The 14,239-nt window shown below is 58.8% G+C and overlaps 1 protein-coding gene across 5 annotated transcripts in view; it reads left to right on the top strand.

The window, feature by feature from the left end:
- The window catches only part of UROC1 (urocanate hydratase 1), a 41,893-nt gene that overhangs the window by 9,447 nt on the left and 18,207 nt on the right, over nucleotides 1-14,239 (top strand). For 4 of the 5 annotated variants that reach the window (XM_036868349.1, XM_036868351.1, XM_036868348.1 and 1 more), the window contains 10 exons: nucleotides 4,807-4,937; nucleotides 5,612-5,705; nucleotides 6,543-6,602; nucleotides 6,885-7,013; nucleotides 7,121-7,182; nucleotides 10,433-10,499; nucleotides 10,581-10,724; nucleotides 11,710-11,798; nucleotides 13,632-13,694; nucleotides 14,007-14,186. In XM_036868349.1, the coding sequence (XP_036724244.1) occupies nucleotides 4,906-4,937; nucleotides 5,612-5,705; nucleotides 6,543-6,602; nucleotides 6,885-7,013; nucleotides 7,121-7,182; nucleotides 10,433-10,499; nucleotides 10,581-10,724; nucleotides 11,710-11,798; nucleotides 13,632-13,694; nucleotides 14,007-14,186 (920 nt within the window). In that variant the 5' untranslated portion in view covers nucleotides 4,807-4,905. Of the gene's footprint in view, nucleotides 1-3,030; nucleotides 3,272-4,806; nucleotides 4,938-5,611; nucleotides 5,706-6,542; nucleotides 6,603-6,884; nucleotides 7,014-7,120; nucleotides 7,183-10,432; nucleotides 10,500-10,580; nucleotides 10,725-11,709; nucleotides 11,799-13,631; nucleotides 13,695-14,006; nucleotides 14,187-14,239 lie in introns of all 5 variants that reach the window. The other variant, XM_036868350.1, reaches the window with a different exon arrangement.

Below are 14,239 nucleotides of genomic sequence, written 5' to 3' on the forward strand. Positions count from 1 at the left end.
TGGAAGGCCCACCCGTCCACTCCCCGCAAGACCTGCGCGAGGACACGAGAGCTCCTCCTGGACAGGCCCAGACCCAGGGACCGCTTCCTCGGCGGCCGGCTTTACGCTCTCCTGTGGCTGGTTTTCTGTTTTATTTAAATGTCCCTTTGAATTTTGACATAAGCTTTTAAAGGTAGTTTTAAGAGATAAGTCAAATATCATAACGTCTTATAATCTTTTGGTGTCTCCTTCCGGACACTTTCTATGTGCGCACAAGGTGTGTGTGTCCGTCCTTCTTAAAAGCATAAGTGGAAGCTTTCCATACAGGCTGGTTTCTTTTGAGGCTGTTCCTTGTTGGTGCGTTTGGAGCTGCCCCATTGTTTGAACTGTTGTTGTTTTTCGTGGTTTGGATGAATGAAAACATGCTTCACGCTTTGGTCTTCTTTAAGTGGATTCTGTTGAAACGCAGAGGATGGTCTGGCTGTCGCGTTTCAGTCACTGTGGGACTGTAGTGCAGAGGGAGGGTCTCGTCACATCCTGTCAGAAACGTCCTCGGCATCCCCGCTCCCCCACGTGCAGCTTCTCTTACCGATATTTCCCCAAAGCGTGCCCCACCCTCAGGGGCTGTGCTGGACCTGAGATCCCAGATCTGAAGACCTCCCACCACTGCTGACCATAATCCTCAGCTTCTTGAGGGTGGGGTTCTGTGGGGCTCACTTCTGGGTCTTCAGTGATGCCAGAGCTGTTTGTTGAATGAGTGATCAAGACCATGTGCTAAGCGCCCGAACCAACACCCTCCAAGAGTTCAGCGGGCAGGAGAAACCTAAGAAAGCTTCTTGGAGGAGGTGGTCTTGGCACCAGGGGCAAGGTTCCCAGACTGGGAGATCTGAGAGGGGAGGCATCTGGGACGGATGGAGGCAGTGAGCGGAGATGCAGAGACGGGCCTGTGCAAAGGAAGCTGGGGTGGACGAGGCCCCGCGTAGGCCCAGGCTGGGTGCCGACCTCAAGAGCCAGGCCCAGCCCGACTACTGGGGGGCCTGGATGCCTGCCAGTGCGCACTGCGTCAGGAGCCCATGAAGGTCTCGGAGCAGGAGTGTGACCCGCTGCTCTGCATGCTGCCCACAGAGAGCGAGGGCTGGCGCAGAGCTCCTAGGGGGGCAGGCGGACAGGGGCCCGGCGTGGAGGCCATGAGTGTGCAGACGGTCGTCCTGGCAGCTGGCCCCCCGGTGGCCCGTGTGTGCCAGGTGCCGGGTGGACAGCCCTGTGAGGCGGGGACCATGTGCTCATTTTACAGGAGAGGAGCCTGAAGTGCAGAGAGGTGAGGTGTGCAGGCTGGAAGAGGCAAGGGCAGGGATTCTCCCCTCAGGGCCTCCCGAAGCACCAGCCCTGCTGCATCACCTTCCAGCCTCCAGAGGCGCCTGCGTTCCTGGGCTCCTGGGCCCGTCCTCTGTCTTCAAAGCTGGCAGCACAGCACGTTGAAATCCCTCTTTCTCACTCTGACCCTCCTCTCTCCTCTCGGAAGGACGCTTGTGATTACTGGGGCCGACCTGGAGAGGCAGGATCATCTCACATCTCAAAGTCCTTCCGTCATCACATCTGCAGAGTCTCTTTTGCCGTGTAACATAACATATTCCCGGCGAATAGGGTGTGGACATCTTTGGGGGCCATAATTCTGTCCCCCATCCCATCGGGCACCCAGAATTCTCCAGCCCAGCGGCTGAACACGGGACTTTTACGAAATAATCCCGTGACCCTAAGGGTACAGGCCACTGAGCTTATCCGATTCTTATGCCTGTGAGGTCAAGGTCGGGGAGGTGGAGGGGTCTCTAGAATTCTGTCCAGTTTATGTGCCTTAGATACTTCTGGTTTTGCCAGTAAGAGCCCCCTGGTAGCTGCATTATATGATAACAGGCCACAATCTCACCTGTGAAAATCCACGTGCTACACAGCAGACCCTCCGGGGCAGACTCGCGGTGGAGCTGAGGCGGTAGCACTGCGGCCTGAGCGCCAGCTGAGCCTGGGGGTGAATCCCCAAGTGTGGCCCCCACGGGCTCTTCCTGGCAGCGTTTGAAGTAAACTGAAGACCTTGTAACAAGGAAGCTGCAAAGCTGGGGAGGGGGAGAAGCAAGAAACGCCCCAGGCTCTGGCTCAGGTGTCTTTACAGGAGAAGGCGGGTGCAGCGCTGCGCTGTGTGCTGGGCCGTGCGTGTTATCTCATCAGTCCTTCCAGCGACACGGCCAAGCTGGTGCCCCGAGAGATGCAGAAGCAGGCGGGCGGCCTCCCGGGCTGGTCCAGCCGGAGGTTAGCAGGGCCCGGTAGGCAGCTGTGCCTGCCTTTCCCAGCTCATTGGGAAACCGGCCCGCCTCTCCGCCTGGCCTGTCCTCATGGGGCCTCCTCTGCTGAGGCTGCCCCTCATCCCCCCGGGGCAGGTCACACGCCTGTCCGAGTTCCATTTTCTCATCCTGACCCCGAGAACTGCCCCCCATTCAGAGCTTGGAGTATTGAATCCGGGCCAGCAGAGCTGCTGCTTTTTTAATTTTTTCACTCAAGAAATAGTCACTGCAGGCCTATTATGTAAATTCAGACACAGAAGATAAAGTTATTGAACAAAAGTATAATAGAAGACAACTTTGCTGAACTAGTAAAAATGTGAAATTTCGGATAAAGAGACAGTTTATCGTTGAAAGAACAAAAAGAAACCCCAATGTAGAATAGTCCACATGAAGACATATCCAGGCTAATTTTCTGAATTTCAGGGATAAAGAGAAATTCACCAATCCGGAGATGAAAATTGTACACAAGGAGAAATAGCCCACCAGCTGTGAAGTGGGCTTAGGGGGTCGGAACCAGTATTCGTTAGAAAATGAAATAAAAGAAGCTACAGTTGCGTAGGAAGTATTAGGGCCCATGTAGTGAGGTCAAGCCTCCCGTGGAGCGTGTGTGTGTGACACGTTGCTTTTGAAAGTTTTCTGTAAATGTTCAGTTTCTCTTGGCAAGCTCTGATTAGAAGCTGTACACTGATAGAAAAAACCACCCAACCTCTGCATCGAGGAGTAACATGGACCCCAGAGGCCCAGGCCGAGGGGACCGGACACGACCGTGAAGGGCCCAGCCCTCCTGACCTCTGGCGCGTGCCTAGCCCTGCCTGCCCTTGAAGCCGTGTCCCTGGCCTTCTGCAGCATGTCCTTCCCACGCCGGCCTCTTCCCCTCCCGCCCCGCTGCTGCGCGTGGCTTGCACGTGCCTCCCCGGGGGTCCCGGGCCAGCAGCAGCAGCTGGGAACCCGTCAGAAACGTGAGTCAGAGACGCTGCGGGCGGGCCCAGCCCTCCGGATGCACCTGACCCTCTGGGCGATTCTCAAGTCTGCTGGAGTCTGAGCACCTCCTGTGGAGGTATTTCTAGCCGCCTTTCGATTTTTCCAAGAGAGAAGGGATTATGTGCTTTTACTCCACGTGGACGTTAAAGAGGGACTCGCTGTGCAAACCTTTTCAAGTTCCCGTCACTCCTGAGCTGGAGTTTCCCTCGTTGCCCTTCTTGCCCTCGGCTCCTTCCTGAATCACCCTTCCCCTCCTCTCTCCTCTCACCCCACCTGCCCCCAGGCCCCCAGTGACACCCTTGTCGCGCGTGCTGGACCTCAGGGCACACGGGACAGGCTGTCCTCCTCCTGGGCCTCTGCCCTCGGCTCCTGGCCGGGTCCCGGCTCTCTGTCTCCCGGGCTGGCCCTCCGCCCCGCCTGCCCACGTGCTGGTGTCCTCAGGGCCCAGGCCGGGGCCATAGGCTCTTCTCCTGTCACCTCTGCCCACCCGTCTTCTCTGAGGCTACACTGCCTCCCCCTCGGTGGACCTGTGCTGAATGAATACGTTCACACCGGCTCCTCATCACGCGCCCAAAGCAGTTCGTTCTCCAGGGTCAGCTGGTTGAAGGAATGGCCTCGACGTCCACCCTGACACAGGGTCGTCACCCCGCACCCCCAACCGCAGGCCCCTGCCGGGTGGTGGGAGGGGGAGCGCTGTGAAGGGTCCGCCGGGACCCTGGCCCTCCTTGAGCTCAGCGAGACTGATGGGAGGCAAGGAAACAACCAATGGCGAAGCGTCCGAAGACGCAAATCCTGGCTGGGAGAGAAGCATGGGGGTGCCGAGAGTCAAGATGGCAAGGTCAAGGCGGGCCCCCAAGGACAGGCGTCTGGACTGGGGCTTCGAGGAGGGGGCTCCCAGGGAGGCAGCTGGCACGGGGGCTGGGGCAGCGGGAAGGGAAGGGGCCGAGGCGCCGAGGCCGGGCAGGAGCACGAGGGCCGCCTGGAGAAGGCTGACGGGGGCAGGAGTCGGGATGCTCTCCCTGGTGCGATGAGAAGCCTTAGCCACTTCTTCCTGCTCTTGGGCGCCTGTCCCTGGTGTCAGGCACTGCTGCAGGCCTCCCGGAGCTGTGTGCCGCCCGAGGCTAGCGGCCACGCTGGGTACTGCTCCACACTTGCACAAAGAGCCTCCGGCCCCGGCTTGTCAGCTTGCCCTCCCCTTGAGTCTGCACCTGCCGCTGTAGCCACAGGCCTCAGGGCAGCCCCTCTCTGGTCCTTGCCTTGGGTCAAGCAGCCTGGTCCCCGGTGAGCAAGAAGAGGGAGGGACTTGAGGGCTGCCGACGGGAAGCAGGAAGGGCAGTCAAGGAAGGCTTCCTGCAGGAGGCAACATGGTAGGCTGGCCTGGGGTGAGGACCAGGCAGTCTCCGGATGGGGCCCTGGGTTTCTGAGTGGAGCAGAGGCAAATCCAGGTGGGGAGATCTTGGCCTGGAGCCCACACCCCTGCCGTCCTCACCTCTCTCCCCTTCCCCACCACCAGCTGGCATTGAGGAATGCCCTTCGGTACTTCCCCCCGGACACCCAGGAGCTGCTGGCCCCCGAGTTCGCCCAGGAGCTGCGACTGTATGGGCACATCTACATGTACCGCTTCTGCCCCGACATTGAAATGAAGTGAGTGCTGCGGGCACAGCTGCACAGGGGCCCAGAGTGGGAGGCTCCCTGGAGGGACCCTGCTGGGGGTCAGGACACAGTGAGGGGGAGGTCCAGGCTGTTCCCACTAGGAGGCCCATGGATGCCTCTGCCCTGGGCCAGGCTTGGGGCTGCAGCCAGGTCCGGGCGGGAGGATCTGCCTTCCTCACCGTCCCCAGGAGATGCTGCCCCTGCCCGGGCATCACACTCTGGGCCCCATTGTTCTTGGAAATGCCGGCAGCGCAGACTGTCTGGACCGACCCCACAAAGCAGGAGCCACATGCCCTCGCTCCTGTCTGGGCCTGCTGGCCTGGCACCCACCGCAGAACTGGTGCCCAGGAGCACCGACGGCCTGAAGGAAAGGACGGATGAATCAAGTCCACCTGGAGGAGAGGCTTCAGCTCTGCTTTGAAGCCCGCTTTATCCCAGTTGGAGCCTGCCCACCGGGGAGGGGGGGCGGCCTGGGTGGGAAGGGCCCGGCACAACGCAGGAGCGCGTTTGGGACCACCTCCTGCTGGGAGCTCCCAGGCGCCTTCTGCGGGATGCCAGGGCTTGCTGTCCACCTCTGAGCCCGGGCCGGGCTGGGCCCGAGCTGTAGCAGGAAGGAAGCCTGTGCCCGCCCATCGTCAGGCCTGGCAGCTGCACCCCCTTTGCAGGGCCTACCCCGTGGAGCGGTACCCCTGCCGCACGAGAGTGGCTGCAACCATCATGCACATGATCATGAACAACCTGGACCCTGCCGTGGCCCAGGTAAAGGCCAGGGAAACGGGGCCGGGGGCCCGCGGCGGAAGCGGAGTGGGAGAAACACATGACATGCTCTCAAGCTTTTTATTCAGAAATAATGCCAGATTGGAGGGAAGTTGCCGAGACAGTGCAGAGAGGGCATCATCCCCTTCTCCAGGGCGCCCCCTGCAGCTGCATCTTCCGTAACTACGGTGCAGCCTCAGCACCACGACACCAGCGTTGGTACAACAGACACACGTGTAACTTTACATTTTCTAATAGCCGCGTGCAAACTGAACAGAAACAGATTTAATACTGTAGTTTGTCCCAGTATATCCAAAATATTATCATTTAACATGTAATCATCAATATAAATATTCTGTAGTGTTTTTTTCCTACTAAGTCTTTGAAACCGGGGGTATATTTTACCCCTAGAGCTTGTCAGACGGGCTGTGGCTCAAGTGCTCAGTGGCCACACGTGCCTTTCCCGGCGTCCTCGAGCGCCAGTCTGTACCTCTGACACCCATATTCAAGAAAGGTTAGGCTTCGGGGGTCCCCGAGGATCTTACTTGAGGGTGAAAGGGTCCCAGGACGTGACCACTCCAGCTAGTGGTGGGAGCTTCCTCAGCCCCGGCCCCAGACAGACCCCTGACACTGACCCCAGACCCAGCTCTGACGCTCACCCCAGGCTGAGCACTTACCCGGTCCCGGGTGGGCCGCTGTCCCCGGGCCTTGCCCCTTCTGGCTCCTCCCCTGCCCCCCACTCCTCCTTCGGGGGCCATCGGCCACCCGGCCCCTGAGCCCTGCACAGGCAGGGGCCTCCCTTCCAGGCCCCCATCTCAGACAGCATCGTGTCCTCCCCAGTTTCCCCAGGAGCTCGTGACCTACGGAGGAAACGGGCAGGTGTTCGGCAACTGGGCTCAGGTACGCTGGACTGTGGCCTGGCCCCGCCCTGACCCCAGGCCTTTCTTCCCCCACGTCCTCTGGCCTGGAAGCACCTTACAGACCAGGCTCAGGACCCGGGCTCTGCCTCCCTGATGCCTGAGATCCCAGCCCTGGAGGCTACCTGGGGACGTCGGAGGTCCTGCGGGAGAGCCACTGGAGGGTAGAGGGTTCCGGGCAGGATGGCTAGGGCCTGGGGGGGGGACTTGGGGCTGGTGCAGGGCCCCCGCTCACAGAGCCCCCCGTGTTTCACTCTCCCCGCAGTTCTGGCTGACGATGTCCTACTTGTCCCAGATGACAGAGGAGCAGACGCTGGTCATGTATAGCGGACACCCCCTGGGCCTCTTCCCCAGCAGCCCTGGGGCCCCAAGGCTGGTCATCACCAACGGGATGGTGGGTCCCAGGGCAGCGGGGAGGGCCAGGTGCCCGCACACCTGCCGAGCCATCGTCCCCAAGGGCACGGCGCTGCCCCCAGCCCTCAGCCCGCCCCTCTTGTGCAGGTCATTCCCAACTACTCCTCCAGGATGGAGTACGAGAAGCTCTTTGCCATGGGGGTTACAATGTAAGTGCTGTTTCAGCTTATGTTATGGCCTTCGCCAGGCTTTATCATAAAGCAACACAGCAACAGTAACTACAACTTTGAAAAGCTCTCACAATCAAAGCTCTATAGCACAGTTTCGCATGTATGTATTTCCTGCTAGTTTTCATAGATATACCTACAATTTTCATATAGGCGTGAATCCTACTTTTGCAACAATTTACTATCAGTTTCAAACATACAGAAAATTGGCAGAATTAACAGGGAACACCAAGATTCTGTGATTAATATGCTACTAAATTCACTTGATCTCCTATCTGTCTGTCTATCCATCCCTATATCCACTATCATTTTTTTGATGCGTCTCAAAGTAAGCTGCAAATATTGTTGCCTGGAATTCAGTATTTGTCCATAGTTTTTTTTCTTTTTTTAATGTTTATTTATTTATTTGGCTGCGTTGGGTCTTAGTTGCTGCATGCGGGATCTTTAGTTGCGGCATGAAGACTTTCTTAGTGGCAGCACGCGGGCTTCTTAGTTGCGGCATGCGTGTGGGATCTAGTTCCCTGACCAGGGATCCAACTGGGACCCCTGCATTGGGAGCATGGAGTCTTAGCCACTGGACTGCCAGAGAAGTCCCCAGAGTTTTGTTGGTCTCGAAGTGAAATTTACATGTCACGAATGCACAAACGCACACGTCACGTGCTCCGTTCTGTGAGCTCTGACGATGTGTGTGTCTCTGCAGCCCCTGAGGGCGCTGTCCCATTAACGCTCCAATTGGAGGTGTTCCCTCAGACGTTGTAGCAGGAGCCACAGCGAGAAGGGAACCTCCTCCCGCCCAGACGCCCCAGTTCACAGCGTCTCCTGTGTCCTGCCCGACATCCCGTGTGTGTGCGGACGCTCGGCGGGGGTGACTGGACAGCTAGGGACAGCGCCCTCTGCACCTGTCCCCTCCTCGGGATTCGGGCTGACTTGCTCGGTTTCACCGGCAGTGCTGTTGCACTGTAATTTATTTAGCTCACTTGCCACCTGGTTTGGGTTGTTCCCAGTTCTCTGGGAAGGTAAAGAATGCGACAGGACATCCCTGATCTGCACGTGTTTGTGGGTCTCCGGGAGCGGTGCGCTGGCATTGTAACCACGTAAAGTGTGAGCGAGTCTGCCGTGCTGGGGGCCAACCTGCCGGGCCTCAGGCCGATAGCCTGTGAATGATTGTAATCATGGTCGCCGCCACTTGCTCTAGGATTTACAGAAGCCTCTGAGCTAGGGGCCCTTATTAACCCATTTTGTGGAGGAAGAAACTGAGGCTCAGAAACCCAATTACCTTTTTCCTTCGTCATAAGTAGTTACTGTTATTATATAATAAGTTGCTGTTACTATTACTTATTATGAGGCCTGGCGACCTCTTCTGTACCAGTGGGAGCAGAGGGGTAGTCGGTGTCTGGTCAGCGGCCTGAGTGTGGCCGTGGACCAGCCCCTGTGCTCCTGTCCCGCAGGCTCAGGACAGAAGCTTAAAGGGGCGGAGCTGCAGAGTCAGACCTGGTCTGGCTGCCCCAGAGGGCTGACCCCAGGCGCTGGGAGCAGTTGACCAAAGAGAAGATGCAAATCACCATAGAGGTGGGAAGGGGTTACCTGTATAAGGACCAGGTGACCAGGGCAAAGCCTTTTCACCATCAGGCTGACAAAAATGGAACTGGTCCCTTCCGTGGTGGGGGGTATGTGGGGGAACAGGCAGCCAGAGGCTGGGGTGTCAAGGTCTATACAGCGAGGCCGGGGGCGCGGGAGGGCCACATCCAGTGACTGCGGTCAAAGTCCCAAATGGAGACAACTCTGACCCCATGATTTTACCCCCAAGAGTGATCTCAGGAGCAGCTGCAGTGGGTCAGGTGAGACAAAGGATGGAGTCAGAAGGACTTAAAATCGGTTCCCGGCCCTGCCGCATGTCCCTGTGCGACCTTGGAACTCAGATCCTATCTGTGAAGGCGACGTGGGTGGCGGCCACCAGGGAGCACGCCCTGCGTCGGGGTCTGATGCTTTCACCCGCCTCCCTGGTAGATGTTTATCACATCAGCCTCATTCTCTTACGTCCTGTCATATTCACACAAACTTGCAAGGCAAAGGTCGTGACTCCCCATTTTTTGGAAGAGGAAGCAGAGGTTCTAAATGGTCCAGCGCTTTGTCCCAGTTATGGGACAGGCTCGGCATTCAGATCTGCGAGAATCAGGATCCACCCTGATCCAGAGGAGAGAAGGTCCAGAAAGCAGCCTCGAGGGTCTCCTGACCTCAGTGGTCCTCAGGGAAGAGTAAAAGTAAGGCAACAGCACAATCTCCCATCACACTGCCAGAAACGCAAATGTTGGGTAATCATCACGTGATGCCAGCAGGAGTGCTTATGCCCTGCTGGTGGCGGTCACTCCGGAATGTGATGCTGGCTATTAGTGTTTTAAATGTTTGCACTGATGCCCTGGCACCGCCTGCCTGGATTCTACCCTGGAGGGCACGGCAGGGCCAGGGAGGTCGCTTACTGCAGCCTCGTCCTGTGGCCCAGCCGAGCCGCCCGGCTGACTGACAGGGAGAGGGGACGTCCTGTGACCTCTGATGGGGTTGACCGTGGAGCCACGAAAGGTCTGCGGGTGCTGACATGGAAAGGCCCCCACGGGCCTTTTGTCTGGGGGAAACACAGCTCCAGAAACAGTGCCTACAGAACAAGGCCATTTATGTAAACAGCAATAACCGCTCACACAAAACACTCCGTTCGCTGGACTCCGCCCTGCACGCCGCACGTGGGTCTCAGGCGTCCCCTGACGGGTGGCAGAGCTCCCCGCCCCGGCCCCCGTGAAGGTGGCTGGGCGTCCCGGGACCGGAATCCCGCAGACTGTCGGGATTCGGGGTGTCGCCGGGAGGCCGCGGCCCTTGCCGCTGTGTGTTCCCCGGCCCCGGGTCTCCTCCTGCGGGCGCGGGTCGGCTCCCCCGGCTTTGGCCCCCACGGGACGGCGTGGTGCCCCATCCTCAGCGGGAGGTGCTGGGTCATGTCAGCTCTCGTCCGTGTGGCTAAATGTCCCCAGTGATTTCACCGATTTTATTACGGTTTTTAAGAGAATGAAACCTGTCTGTGAAAGGTCTGAGGGGGACCAGAAATGGGGACTGTGGCCTCTTCTATAGCGTTCTTTTGTTTCTGAAGGAGAAGGTAGTGCTGCACTTGGGGTGATGACAGTGCGTTTTAGGCCATGGGCAGTGGGGCCCCAGGCACCGGCTCACCCCGCTTCCCCTCTGTGGGCAGGTATGGCCAGATGACGGCGGGCAGTTACTGCTACATTGGTCCCCAAGGCATCGTCCACGGCACGGTGGTGAGAGACGGGCCACGCCTGCCCGCGGGCCGGGGGTGAACGAGCTGGCGTGGATCGTGAACCCGAGTCCTTGCCCCGCAGCTCACCGTGCTGAACGCCGGGCGGCGGTACCTGGGCGTCCAGGACCTGGCCGGGAAGGTCTTCGTCACCTCCGGGCTCGGCGGGATGAGTGGGGCTCAGGCCAAAGCCGCCGTCATCGTGGGGTGCGTCGGCGTGATTGCAGAGGTGAGCTGGCGGGAGCGCCTCCCCGCCCTCCTCCAGAGCCCCCCACCCCCGCCTGCCCCCTCTTCTCTCGCCCTCACCCCCCACCGAAGCCTCCCAGCCTGGGTCCGAAGGGCAGCGAACGCGCCTGCCTTCCAAGTGCCCATCACCTGCCAGGGCCAGTGCCTGCCGACACTCTGCCGTGAAACCGCCAGCCTGTGGCCTGGCTTCCCTTGCCCTGGGGGCCTGGACTACAGCCTGTGAATAAGTGAGCCAGGCTCCCCCATAACGGACAGAGCGGTCGGTCGGGGGAGAGCCGGGGAGAGCGCAGGAGCCTTCCCTCTGGCTCTCAGTTCCTCGGGCAGGAAGAGAGGAAGGGAGCAGAAGAGGAGGGGCGGCTGTGAGGAAAGCATGGGGGCACGCACCCGTGGGATCTGCACTTGGCTGGTAGTAAGCCTGTGACATGCACAGATGTACCTGTTAGGAGCCCACTTGGCTGCAGGTGACAGAAAACCCAACGAGAGCAGGTTACACAAAGAGGGTTTTATTTTTTTCAGGTAACCAGCAGGGCTGGCATTGGCTCAGCAGCTCAATGTCAGGGTCAACATCTCTAGATTCTCTTGGGCTTCCCTAGTGCACACACAAGTGGCGGCCCCAGCCCCAGCCATCCCATCTACATTCAAGGCAGGGAAAAGGAGAAGTGCCAGCTATGGCTGACTCTATTTTAGCAGGAAGATAATGCCTTAGAAGCTCCTTCTTTTACTTCATCAGTCAGTATGGGATCAAACGGACACTCTTATCCACAGGGGAGGCTGGAAGCGGTGGGAGGGCAGTTGTGATTACGTAGGATGTGATTCATCCCCTGGGGCCGAGCACAGCGTCACCCTGAGCGAAATCCAGGTTTGCTGATGCAAGGCAGGAGGGGGAGTAAATACGGACAGCAGCTCGTAGGGTCTGCCTGGCCCTGTTGGGAAAGGGGGTGATCTACACCCGTGCCTCGTGGTCCCAGGTGGATGGAGCGGCCCTCATGAAACGCCACAAGCAAGGCTGGCTGATGGAAGTGACCGACAGCTTGGACCGCTGCATTGAAAGACTCAGGTACAGTGTCCGGCTCGGGGGGAGACCGGGCTGGGACCTTCTAAATTTCTGCTTCTCGCTGGTCCCTTCCGCGAGCGTGGGGGAAGCCCGTGTGCATCCGTGGTGCCCATACACGTGGTCTAACAGACTTCAGTAGTTTTCTCGGTGACCCCGACGCTCGGCCACAGTTTTGCAAAGAGCGTGTCTTGCGTTTCTCCCCGTGGTGCCTCAGTGCCCAGCCCAGGGCCTGGCACGCAGTAGGTGCGGCTCGGATCTGCTCGACCCCTGGGAGGTGGAGCTTCTCCTCAACAGGACCCCGTCAGGTTCTGCGAGGCCCGTCCTCCTCCCCAAGGGGGCCACGGCTGGTCCTGTGGCGCCGGGCCCCTCCCTGCTGCGTGCTGTCTCCTCAGCTGTCTCCGTGGGGACGGGGCGGGGCTGCCCTGGAGGCCGCTGGTCAGGTGCCGTTTTTGAAGCATCCTCTCAACGAATTTGCTCCGCAGAACTGAGCCCCGTGTGGGGGGTTCGCCTCTGCACAGGGGGCTCCACCTGCTGCAATTAGACTCGCCCAGGGTCTCCAGGGGGCTTATGTGAAAATGTTCAAAGACACACAGAGTGTGAGAAATATTCCCATTACCAAGACTGGATACTTTTTGGACATAGATCTTTGAAAACTGGCAGAAAACTCTCCATTAATCACAGGAGAAGTTCCAGCCTCCTAGTGTGGCATGAAGGGTCTCGCCTGATCTGGCTCCGATCCTGTGGGTGCCTCTGGAGCACACGTGCCCACTCGCACCCACACACACCCGCATGTACACACTCGCATGCTCACACACACTTTCAACCGCTGTGACATCTCTGTCATCTCTAAATACCCCTCCTCCAGCTGCCTGCTCCCTCTCATCACTCACACAGAGTTTGGGTGCTTACTTCCACGGTCACACACGTGGACACACACACCGTCCAAATCAGTGTGACAAGTGCCTTAAGCAGCCGTCTGGGCACATTTCTGCTCCCTGAGCTGCGGAGACGCAGATGGGAATGGCGATCCTCCCATGTCTGTGGGGCTTTCATGTATTCAAATCTTCTGCTTCCCCCAAATACGCTTTCATTTTTTGTCCTTTTATTTTTCCAAATAATGTTTGTTTATTTATTTGTTTATTATTATTATTATTTTTGGCTGTGTTGGGTCTTTGTTGCTGCGTGCGGGCTTTCTCTAGTTGCGGCGAGCGGGGGCTACTCTTCGTTGTGGTGCGCGGGCTTCTTATCGCGGTGGCTTCTCTTTGTTGCCAAGCATAGGCTCTAGGCGCGCGGGCTTCTGTAGTTGTGGCTCATGGGCTCTAGAGTGCAGGCTCAGTAGTTGTGGTGCATGGACTTAGCTGCTCCGTGGCATGTGGGATCTTCCCGGCCAGGGATCGGACCCCTGTCACCCGCATTGGCAGGTGGATTCTTAACCACTGCGCCACCAGGGAAGTCCCCCAAATAATGTTTAGAGTCACCTTTAGTGACATCTGCAACTTAAAGATCACGTTGAGTGAGTTCTACAAAGATCCCTGTAGAGTCCTCGCGGCAACAGCCCTAATTCTACTAATCGAGTTCTACACTTTGGGGCGGGGAGGGATTGTCACCTTTGCCAGCCAGCCCCCCCGAGGGCATTCAGTCTGCTGTTCCCCTCAGGCCTGGGTCCTCAAAAGACACACCTCATGGGTCCCTGCATCTCAGGCCTACGCTCACACCTGGTGCTTTGGGTGCCTCCTGGGCCTTCTGCATCCCCACCAGCTTGGGGCCTGTGTGTTGGGGGTGGGTAGCCGTGGGCAGGTGCGATGGGGCCATCTGTCCTGCCCTTGCCCCTTCCAGGGAAGCGAGGAAGAGGAAGGAGGCCCTCAGCCTTGGTTACCATGGCAACGTGGTGGATCTTTGGTAAGTGGGGCGAGTTGGCAGCCTTGGGGACACCAAGTGAGCCCCCCCCGGCCAAGGTCCCGGGCCAGGTGCTCCCGGGACACAAGGCTTCCAGTGTCAGCTTGAGGCTCTGCTCCCAACCTTCATGGCCCGGATCCTTTGCCCAGCCAGGCACCCCTCCCGCCAGGGATCTTTCCAGAGGGAAAGCAGGATGAGCCTCCATGCCTGACTGCTGGGCATGTGGGCTGGGAAACGCTGCGTGCCCGCCTGGCTGGACCCTGAGCTTGGGCCCCGGCACTGCCTGCCCTGCCCTGACCACCTGAGTCTCCCCAGGGAGCGCCTGGTCCGTGAACTGGACACGACGGGGGAGCTCTTGGTGGACCTGGGGTCAGACCAGACGTCCTGCCACAACCCGTTCAACGGTGGCTACTACCCCGTGCAGCTGGGCTTCGCGGAGGCCCAGAGCCTCATGGCCTCCGACCCTGCCGCCTTCAGAGCCCTGGTCCAGGAAAGGTGATGCAGGTCCCAGGGCTGCTGGGGGAGGGGTGGGGCGCACATGGCCTGCA

This window comes from Balaenoptera musculus, chromosome 11 (assembly GCF_009873245.2).
Source record: "Balaenoptera musculus isolate JJ_BM4_2016_0621 chromosome 11, mBalMus1.pri.v3, whole genome shotgun sequence".
NCBI lineage: Eukaryota > Metazoa > Chordata > Mammalia > Artiodactyla > Balaenopteridae > Balaenoptera > Balaenoptera musculus.